Genomic DNA, 11750 nt, shown 5'->3' with positions numbered 1-11750 from the left:
ATCTTTCATTAATGAAACTATTCGAAGGAATATGGTATGAACGATAATAATAAAGATAGATTATCAAGTCTATTGAATAAAGACCTAATCTAAGTCGATCCAAGGCGATTAACCCTACTTACCCTCCTGAGGTTCCTAGCGCGTGATTCCCTAAGGCCGAAACTAGGTCTAAGGCTCAGTAAATTGGCGCTTAATCAACTAAGAGGTTGTCAATCTCCTAGGCTCTGACTAGGTCAGATTCAGCTCGCAATATGTGCCTACTAGATTTTGGGGCTTTTGAATGAGTTAAACCAATTGAATAAAGCGTAAGACAAGAATTAGACAATAAACATAGAACAAAACAAGAGCTAAATTATTATTAAAGGCGAAAGTAATTGTCACAAGATACAATAAGTCAAGTTCGGCAACTGTATCAAAGAGTACAAACATGGAAAGATAAAAGGAGATACAAAAATCCCTTTCAGGGAACCTGTTTACTCTGCAGCCGGCGACTTGATCTTAAGGACGGACCTTGATAATTCCTCGGTAGAAAGCTTTGAAGGAGCTTCAATGGAGTTTGAGGAAGGTGGAGAAGATGAAGAGGAATTACAAGGGGAAAGCTAAAATAATTTACAAAAACGAAAGATGTTTAATTTACAATTGAAAATTCCTATTTATAGACGCGTCTCGGGCCTCGTTTTGACCTATTTTCGTGTCCTAGTTGGTGTAGGAAGACGTGGGGCCGAACGTGGCTTCGTGGGGGCGGAATTGGTCTTTTTGACCAATTCCTGCAGGGCTGCTCACCGAGCATGAAAGGCTGCTCGGCGAGCAGGGCTGCTCGCGCCGAGCAGCCCCCTGCTCGCCGAGCAGGCCTCTAGCGGCCTGCTCGATGAGTAGGCATAGCCTGCTCGGCGAGCAGGCCTCCAAAGGCCTGCTCGGCGAGCAGAAATGGCCCGTAGCGCCCTGCTCGTCGAGCGTTTTCGCTCGAAGCGCGCTCGATCCAAGCTCGATGAGTTCCGCGACCTTTTTCGTCCGACTTCACACCTGCACACGCATAAAAACTCCGGAAAACATTAGTCCAAAAGCCAAATTGATCCGTCAATCGCTTATTTTGAGCAGACGCTTCGTTTGGTGCGACTTTTGACGGACCAATTAGCTTCAAAAGATAACGGAATTCTAATACGCATGCTATTTCGGCCGTATTTGCCTAAATTGATTACAAAACAAGCCTAAACGACGAAAAGTAAATAGAATGTTCTCAATTCCTAACTTACTCACACAAAAGCATTTAAATGTGAGAATTGCTCGCTTATTAGCCAAATAACCCTAAAAACCGTCCTAAAACCATACCCAAAGATAGGGGTTTTTGACCCCTATCAAACCTCATCGCACTTAAAACTTTACTTGTCCCCAAGTAAACTAAAAAACTAAACCCGCCATCACAAGCAAGCTAGAAAACTTCCCAGTTTGACTAGGTGCTTGACATAATTTCGAGCATTTGTAATTACATGCATTCGGAAGTACAAAGTAGAGACACGATATCCAAAAGCCGCATTTCAATTACAATAGGTCATAGTTTTAAGCAAAAAGGACACATGTTCAATTAAACGAGCTTGAGGGGATCGCTAAGTAAAACACCTCACCATAGGTAGTTCACTCATTCACACAATTTTTGGTGGCTAAGGTGTTTACTCTCGGCTTATGTTCTTGCTTAGGATTACGTTGATTTTGCACGTTCATCCGAGTTCCTCTACTATGCTATATGACTCCGATGATATCAAAAACAGCCTCTAATTGGGGTTGTAATGTGGTTAGAGGGTTAAAGGTACAACAAAGGTTAAATATTCTAGTGCTACAAAAACAGAGTTAAAGTGGCTTTAGCAAATATGAAGTGACTGAGCTTTTTATTCATCCCTTATTGTTTTTGTTTTCTTTTGGGATGCTTTCTTGATACGTTTTTGATTTTTAGGAACTGGGGAATGAAGTTTTGTTTCCCTTTTGTTCGTCTCTTTTCTTTTCTCTTTTTTTTTCTGTTTTTCTTCCCCCCCTTTTTTTTTCTTTTTGGGATAGTGATGCTCATTCACTTCTTAGCCTTTTGGCTTGCTACTGTAATGCCATAAACAAAGATAAAGCGCTAGAAGAAAACAAAGGCTCAGTTCGAGCTTTGCAAAAACAAGGGTTAAGTGGCGAACCAAGTTGTGGTTCGCAAAAACGGGTTAGAACGAAAGAAAATCTACAAACTATAAAAATGGCGGCTCAAAGGGGCTTCCTAGAGTGGATGAAAAAGAAAAACAAGGTAAAGAAAAGGGTTAATTCTAATGAGGCTGATTCATCGTTTATCATCTCAAATCATTGCATGTAGGTTCAACACAGTATTAGGTGCAAAATCTGTAATCTTCCACAAGTCAAAGCATTCACACAAAAAATGTCAAGAAAAAGAGCTTTTTGATGTTCGCTCTTAGGCTCAAATTCAGCTCACAATTCTTTGGGTTTCAATTTTGTGTTTACTAGTTTTCCCCAAACTCAAGTTTAATATCACATGCCTTCAATTCTTAAGTTATCTACCTAAGTAATGATTTTTTCATTTCTTCAAAAGTAGGGTCTAAATGCAAACTGTAGCTCATGCTTTTACAGATACAAGAGTTGTGTCCTACGCCTAAACTAGTTGTCATGCAATTTTAGATTCGGTTTTCAGCCCTCAAAGACAAATAACGAAGTTTAGATTCGAAGGAGGTTCACGGTTTTAGGTCCTAAACATGCAAAGACATAAATAAAGCAAAAATAAAACACCAAAACGCAAACCTAAACTAGACACGAAGCAACAAAAATTTAAAAATTTATACAATTTTTGTTAAGTTTGTCTACCCCTCCTCCTCACACTAAAAATATGCAATAAGTTCCAACATTGCATCATAAACCTTGAAGTACGAGTGTAAAAAGTTAGGGTGGAGAAGACAACTTACTGATCGGCCGGGGGGTATGGCCAAGGCATGTTGTAGCGCTCGCAGTAGTCAGCCGCTACATATTCAAGACCCGAAAGCCTTCGGTCCATATTTTGCTCAAAGTTGGTGAACCGTTGGTCCATCTGTTGAACAGTGTTAAAGGTCCGTAGGTTCAGGTCCCGCATTTCTGCCATCATGGTGTTGATGGCTTGGAACTGGGCCTCCGTCCCCGACGCTTGGTGTTCCCTTTGGTCTCCTGCCGTCGCAGGTTCTTCTTCCTCAGGTTCTTCATCCCTTCTTTGTTGTGGAACTCGTGCTCTTTTTCTTCCTCCTCCGCTGGAGCTTGCTCCTCCAGTTGGGTTCCTGTTTAAAATTTCTTGAAAAGTAGATTTCCCCAAAAACTTGGAGTTTAGCAGAGTAGGATAAATAGCAATTTCGGGATTATCTAAATTCTTGAATTGGCTCTCAAGTAGGTTGGTAACTAGGTGTCCAAGACCTAGGGAACCATGTTTTCTACTTGTTTGACTCGAGAAGCCTTCAAATATGGCCTTGATATTGTCCACGGGTTTGTGGTTGGCCACACACCATAATATGAGCAATTCCGTCTTTGAGACTTTATTGCTCTCATTTTTGCCCAATAAGTTGTGGGCCACAAATTTGTGGACAAGATTGAGAAGTGGGTCTAGGAGAGCGATTGGGCTAGCAGTCTGGGAGTTAAAGTCTGATATGCCTGTGAGTTGTTCCCAAGCTATATCTTTTGTTATAGGCTTCTCAAAGTCTGAGATCGCCCCTGGGTGATTATAAACTCCCATTAGGGCTGCTAGCGTGGTACCATCAAAGCGGTAAGGTTTACCGTTTAGCCTAAAGGAATGCTTCCCACCGCCCAAGGGTAGCTCCTTTTTCCAAGTTGTCAAGAATTCTATGGTAAAATTGTGATAAACCGGAGTCTGGGTTGTGGCTAGTCTATACCAGCCGTGGAATTTGAGAATTTCATTGAAATCCTTTTTTAACCCTAGACTCGATAAATAGGCTTGATCGACAATTACATGTGTGGCAAGGTCTTGTTTGGAAAACCTATCATACAAAAGTCCCTCACGTTCATCAATAAGGTCAAAGGGTGGATCATACTTAGCTTGGAGGCTCTCGTCGAATTCGACCTCCGATTCGGCTTCATTCTCGACGACGATCTTAGCTTTTCCTTTCCGACCCATATTTTCTGAGGAATAGACCAAAAATGGAAGAGTTAGAAATTATTTACAAGCTTCAACATAAACCCTCAATAAATCATTCATAGGCACAATCATAGCGTTAAGCACTTAGGGACTAAATCATAAGCATTTGGTCCCTAATTGTTTTACCCGAAATTCACAAAATTCATGCAAAATTGAAGATACCCAATGACTAAAACATAAAAAGAATGCAATTCACAACCTTTTTGACAAGCTTCTAACTATAAATTGAATAGTTGAACTTTGAGCTAGAATGTGGATTTTGCCCAAATTGAGCAATTTCTCCAAATATTCACAAATTGAGAATAGAAATCACATCCAAACTATAAATTAATCATTATATTAACACAAATTGCAAGAAAATCAAAAGTTTAGAAGCAAACAATACACTAATTTGAGAAAAGGGGAAAAAACCCAAAACTTAGGTTTTTCTCAAACCTCAAAAATTATCACCCTAAGCTAAAATCTAAGTCTATAAACATGTTAGAAATAAAAAATAGGTAAAGATTCATACCTTATATCTTGAATTCGGGTTGGAATGAAGAATTTGGGGGGTTAGGTTTTGAAGAAACAAAAGAGAAGGAGAAGAGAAGAATGAAGAAAAATGTGATAAAAAGAAAAGAAAGAAGAGAGAAGGGAAGAAGAAGGTGGGGAAGGGGATGATGAGTCATCCCCCCTTTTTTTTCTTTTCTCACTCTTTTCTTTCCTTTATTTTATTAATTTATTTTTTTATTTATTTTTTTATTTATTTTTTTATTATTATTTTTTTATTATTATTTTTTTTGTTTGAAATAGAGTGCGGGGGAACAAAGTTTGACAGGAAAAACAAACGAGATCAAAACTCAATTAACCAAAATAATAAACGGAAATGAAAGCAACAATAAAAACAAAAAGGAAAGAAAATGCAGAATCAAATTGTTCAAACTTTGGATTAAAAACCGAGGAGAACCCGATTTCTCCCCCTTACTCAATCATTTCTCAGGATCTTTGGGTTCTTCTCCGTTGTGCTAGGGAGAGAACCCTGTGGCCTTTCCTGCCTGTCCCTGTTAATCTGAGCCACCTGATTGCTCAAGTCCTTGCAGAAGGCTTCGTTGTTGGCAAGCCTAGCTGAGATCTCCTTCAGAAGAGTGATCACTTCGTCAGATTCCTTAGGGTGTTGCACTGGCCCTTGATTTTACTGTTGGTATGGGGGCATGCCAAGCCCCTGCTCTCTATGCTCTTGAACAAATCCGCTAGGAGGTCGGAGCACATTCTGATTTGAATTCCCGTAAGAGAGGTTCGGGTGCTGAGGCCTCCTGTAGTTGCCATTGTTGTTGTAGGAGTTGTAGTTGTTGGGGTTACCGTTGTTGTAGTTCTGATTGTATCTTGGCTGCCCCCCAACGTAATTGACCACCTCCACCCCATTTCCAACGAAAGGGCTACCTGCTTGACAATCCTTTCCATTGTGGTCGCTGCCACAGTGCACGCAGGTAGGAGGTCGGCTAAGCGTAGCCAACAGTACATCCATCTTCCTACTCAAATCTGCAACAGCTGGATTTTGTTCCTGTTCTTCCACAGCAAATACCCTCGAAAGATCTTGGCATCTTTCGGAAACATTTTTGCTTTAGAGGCTCGCAAGTGGTCCCTTTCGCCAAGGCGTCATGGGCCACCTCCAGGTTGAGGCCTTTAACTTGTGAGGCCATATGATGAAACCTTGAGAGGAAATTGCGCAGAGGCTCGGTCGCTCGCTGCTTGAGCCCGTTGAGGTCCGAACTGATCTTCCTGACCTTCGCTGCTGCGGTAAACCGGGAGAGGAAAAGATCTTTTAGGAGATCAAAAGAATCAATTGATTCCGAGGCAAGTCCTCGATACCATTCATGTGCGCTCGATGAGAGGGTGGTGGGGAAGACCTTGCACATGATGTCCTCATCCTTCGAGTATAAATTGATGGTGTTATTGAATGATTCCACATGGTCGTTGGGGTCCTCGGTCCCTGAATATTGGGATAGTCGAGGAGCTTTCCAGTCGTGCGGGAACCTCGTCTCGATGATCCTTTGCACCAGTGGTGTTTTGCTGGAGGTGATGCTTCCTCCCATCACGCCCCCGAGGGCCCTTTTGTCCAGAAAACATTGAATCTTTAGTTCCAACAAGTCTTCGCTATTCGCGACTGTCGTCCCCTCTCGCCGCAAAGTTCCCTCCTTCTGCATTTCCGCCGCCTCTTTAAGGTATTGCCAGATTTTGGCGTTCTCCTCCTGCAAACTTCTTTGCTGGTCTATGATCTTCATCTGAGCCGCCGTGTGTACGGCCTGGGTCGTCTGAAAACCTTGGATCACACTGAGGAGTTGAGTGGTGTTGAAGGTCTCCTCTTCTTCAGGGCTTACCTCCTCCATCAATGGCCCAAGGTTTCTGGGTGAGATTGGAATGTTTGGGATCGTGCCTTCGGCGTGCGTCATGGAGCTGGTTACTCCTGTTTCGGGTACTGCAATTTGGGCAGAGTCAGTAGGGGTCTGCATTTTGTTTGAAGCTCTGAAGTCACTTGTAATCCACGATCACCGCACCAAATAATCTAGGAATGCGAATACAGTGATCCGAGCCCTTGTTGAAGAGGTTTGATACTCCGGACGTTCGTCCCTGCGCCGGGAAGGGTCCCTGCGGACACTCCGACGATCAAGACAGTTAGTAGCTCAAGACCGTATATTAATCAAATGTGTGAGAGTTAGAAAGAGTTACCCGCCTCTTACTTCCCAGATGAGCTGTGTATTTATAGAGGGTGCTCGGGCCTTGGGGCCTCCTGGGCCTTGGGGCCCTTATTCATATCCCGAATCACAAGATATCTAACAATTTCTTATATAGGCAACCCTTTTCCTGACACGCATTAACCTATATAACTCACATGTTGCAGCAGTTATATTCATGTACATACTCAATGAACATCTAAAGTATAAGAGCATGCTAATCAGTTCATACTTATTCAAGTCATAACAAAACAAACAAACAAACAAGTTATAAAAGGAAGTGAATGAAACATTACATGCGCAAATCAAATAGAAAAGTTGTCAAAGACCAATTTGAGAACTAAAAAACACAATAGGCAACAGATAGGGCTGAGAAGGTTCAAAGCTAAAACCCACTAAAAGGAAGTGAATGAAAAAGTTACATAAGGACCAAGTAAAAATTAGATATGGAACGAGACAACAAAAACATAAAAATGATAACTCATGGAACTCCAGTGTCAAGTCTAACTACCATTTTTGTTGTCCAACTGCTATAAGCTTGACCAGCTGTAACATGAATTTAAAATACGAAATCAGTATATATTAATGACTCAATGAACATTTAAAGTATAAGAGCATGGCCAATCGGTTCATACATATTCAACCATACACCTAACATGCATAACTACTTGATCTAATAAGATAACAATCTAAATCACATATACTCAATAAGTTAAAAAAAACATCCACAATCTTTCCATGTACATAAACATTGTTAATATCTCTGCAAATAATATTTGCAAATAAAAAGAGACTCGGATCAGTTCATAATCCCTAATGTTAATAATATTTGCAAATAAAAAGAGTAAGATCTACATATCTCAACATCATCCGCAATAGCTTCACGGAGTATATTGCCCATATGTAATATGTATTTAAATTGTGAAATCCGTGTATCTAAGAGAAAGGTCCAATATTTTCATTGGTAAGTCTGACAATTAATACATTCGTATTCCAGCAGCTGAACAACTACCACAAGAGTAAATCTGATGATTATTACAGGTTTGATCAGGAAAAGTTAGATTAAGGAATAATAAAACCCTAATACATCAAGGAAGAGAACAAATATAGCTTACTATTTTTATGTTTCGATTTCAGGAACAGAGATTTGCATGTAGGAAGCTTTCATTGAGTTAGCCAAAGAGAGGGATGAGAGAGCTAAATCATGAATCATCGAGCTCAAAGGAAGAAACTTAATTTACTCTGTAGGTTTTGGTTTATATATGAACTGAAATATTAGTCAAACGTTTGAGCGCGTTAAATTTGAGATACATTTTGTTCTAGCCGCGTAACTTATTTTGTTTGCCGCTTTTTTGTTTTCAGAAAACAACGACATTTATATATATATATATATATATATATATATATATATACACACACGTCGTGCCTTCTGATGATTATGTACCTTTTTCATTAAAATTGTGTTTTCTTGAGGTGACAGACGTATGTCATCGTATGCCATATGTGATTTGAATTTTGTTTGCACTTAAGCTTTCAGATGATATAAATTTATTATAGTGCTGTGAATTACGATACGATACGAAAGGTTTAGGGAGAAAGTGTTTCATTTCTTATATATATAACGTATAATATGCTATATATTTAATATGTATATCCACCTCACACACAAGGCCATAAAAAAACATTAAGTTGAGGGTAATCCAATATTGAAATATGAAAATTTGATAATATATACAAATATAGAACTCAATCACACCTAAACAGTGGCTTAAAAGAAAACAAAAATATCATATAAGTGGTCTGTGGCCTATTTAACAAGATTCCTTTTTTCCATTAAAAAGTAGGAACAGTATGAATTGATAGATAAATTGTCACCTATTAATATCTGACCACTTCAATTCAAACAATCCAATTATTAAAATAGGGTTCAAAATAATCAATTTTACTATATATTTTTTTAAGTTCATGTTGGGTATATTTTGACTACATTGTTGTCTTGCAGGACGGCAACAAACTTGTGAATTTAATCCATTCAAGTAGCACAGGTGTTTCACTCAGCCTCAACACTTATTTTTTCAACTACACATACCCAAATTTCTATTAAAGAAATAATAATCTATCTATATATTATAAAATAATGACAACAGAGCAAATGTGTCACGTCATACTCTTTTTACTTATTCAAAATGTTATTAATCGTTAATTTTATTAATTTATATAAAATTAAATAGCTAAAACGATGTTATATAAAATTTTATTAATATATGCTTTGGTGTCAATAACATTAGTTGTTGAATGTCGTTCGTATTTTGTCGTACTTTATTTTGAATAAATGTTGAGACGATACTAAACTTCGGTTGACATCCCAACGAGGTTGGTACCTCAACCGGAAGCTAAGCAAACCCAAATTTATTAATAACGTATATTTATCGTACTTGATAAAAGATCGAAACCTTTTTGCATTGGAAATAGTATGCAGATGATATCATGCTAGCAATAACAACAAATCAAATTATATTTCTAGAATTTAGGGGGTGTTTGTTTCAATTTTTTGGAGGAACGTTTAACGTTTCACTCCAAACCGCAAGAAATATAGCGTTTGGTTAGGTTTATATAACCGCAACGTTTAGCATTTTCTCTGGAAACTGCAGGATTTTGGAGCTTTTCATGAAAAGCTCATATTTGGAACTTTTCATAAACAGTTGTTTGTAGTTATTTTTTTTAATTAAGAATGAGGAGGCGAGTGAGACAGGGCAGGACATCCCAACTAGCTGTTTGTAGTTATTTATTATGACAAAATATCTTTCTTATTTCTACAAAATATGTTTGTTCTTTAAAATTATTTATATTTCTACAATATAATTACCGGAAGAATAAGGTTTTGTTGCATTCAATAAAAAAATATATATTATTTTTTTATATAGATTATTTTTTTTTTATTTTTTTTTTGGTAAGATAGGAAAGGAAAAAAAACAAAACCAACAAAAAAACCTACACCGGGATCAGTCTAGGAAGGCTGACCCCAATCCTATCCTCTAGGAGAGAAGGCAAAAGAAAAGAAGGAGGAACAGAGAGGGTAGAAACACCTAACATTCTCCCATGCCCAGCAGCTGCTAAGCGATCCGCCACGCGGTTTTGCTCCCTAAAAATATTGATTATTTTTATTAATTTGTATAATATATTTTTTATTTTATAATAGGATAAGGTGCAAAAATACCCATAATGTTTATAACTATGAGCAATTTTACCCTTAACGTCTAAAATGGTACCATTATACTCCTAATGTTGGCAGTCAAAAACAGTTTTATCTATAACATTGACAAGTTGGATCAATTTGAGAAATAATTCATAGATTGTCTTCTTGGTCATGAATATTGTCATATACACATCACATGTGCATCATTTTATCATTATTAGTATTTCAACGAATTTATAAATATCAATTCAATTTTATTATTAATTATAAAAATATAAAAACTCTTTTTAAAAACTAACTAACCCAACTTGTCAATGTTATGGTTAAAATCGCACTATTTTAGACGTTAAGAGTAAAATTGCTCATAGTTGTAAACATTAAGAGCATTTTTTCACTTTATCCTTTTTATACTTTCTTTGTTAATTAATTTAAAACATGTCCATATTAGACATTTTAAATCCGAACAACAACAGTTCAATATAATTTTACCAAACACTAATAATTAAACAGTTAATAACAAACAGCTTACCAAACAGCTATCAGCAACTGCAAGAGCTATTATCTAATAGCTGAACCAAACATGCCCTAGACAAAAATTATGTAATCCAATGGTGAATACTTGATGTGGTTACAGAATGAAATATAAAATATTTGTTTTTCTTGCAATCTCGATTATTTACTTAGCCGAGCCAAGCCGAGCTTTAACCTGCTCAAGCTCGGTTCGCTATAAAATTAGCGAGCTCGAATCCGAGCCGAGCTTTGGCTTGCTCAACGAGCCAAGCTTCGAGCTTGTTTCGAGCCCAAAATCCTCTTTGGACTTGGTTAATTAAAATTATCTAACCATGAATTGTTTGTGAGTAAATCGTTAATTATATTTATGAAATTTGCTCGCAAATAACTCTTTAATTGTGTACATAAACAAGCTCACAAACAAAGTTCGTAAATAAATAAACAAGATGGTTACAAATAGCTCGTCTATTACTTATTTATTATGTTTGTGAACGAACTTATCTAATAGCAAATGAAACAATATTAAGTTTAGAAACAATATTAAGTTTAGATATTTGTGAACTAACACAAAACTATATAGTTTTCTACAAAACTAAAATTTGTTCATAAATGTTCTAATCGAGCCTGCTCGTGAGCTTTCGAGCTGAGCTTTGGCCTGCTAAAGCTCCGTTCGTTTACGAACCGAGCCAGTAAATCATGCTCACGAACGGCTCATTTACAAATCGAACCGAGCTTTTATACCGACTACCGAGCCGCTCATGACGGGCTCGGCTTATTTACAACACTAAATTATTACCTTTTTTTTTGTTGTTGTACTAGTCTGAACTCAAGTCAATAGTTTTTGAGGCAGTCAAAGACGAGGAGCTTTATTTGAAATTTCAATTAAGGGTGCTAGAACTTTATTTACCCTAAGATTGAAACTCAGTATTCAAATGTTGACATTTTTTCCGAAGTCTTACTATGGTGCAAGTTCTGTAACAAGAAATTGATCTTCATTTTAGTACATAACATGTTTTTGTTATTTTATTTTTTTTTTTTCAAATGTTGGGATGTCACTAACTAAATTTTTATATGAATACTTGAACTCGACACAACTAAATTATATATTTGGAAGTACATTGCAACAAAAATGATTGAAAATGACGTGGAATGAAGTTGAAAGCATGCAAAAGAAATCTCA

The 11750-nt window shown here is 37.5% G+C and overlaps 1 protein-coding gene across 1 annotated transcript; it reads right to left on the bottom strand.

The window, feature by feature from the left end:
- Positions 1–320: 320 nt before the first annotated feature.
- Positions 321–4776, bottom strand: LOC136217556 (uncharacterized). The gene is made up of 2 exons (XM_066004134.1): positions 4665–4776; positions 321–4137 (listed from the first exon to the last, which is right to left on the bottom strand). The coding sequence occupies exon 2, from the start codon at positions 4130–4132 to the stop codon at positions 2939–2941; it is 1194 nt and encodes a 397-aa protein (XP_065860206.1). The 5' UTR covers positions 4133–4137; positions 4665–4776; the 3' UTR covers positions 321–2938.
- Positions 4777–11750: the final 6974 nt, after the last annotated feature.

Source organism: Euphorbia lathyris, chromosome 2 (genome assembly GCF_963576675.1).
Source record: "Euphorbia lathyris chromosome 2, ddEupLath1.1, whole genome shotgun sequence".
In the NCBI taxonomy this organism is placed as follows: domain Eukaryota; kingdom Viridiplantae; phylum Streptophyta; class Magnoliopsida; order Malpighiales; family Euphorbiaceae; genus Euphorbia; species Euphorbia lathyris.
This window is presented reverse-complemented; position numbering and strand designations above follow the sequence as displayed.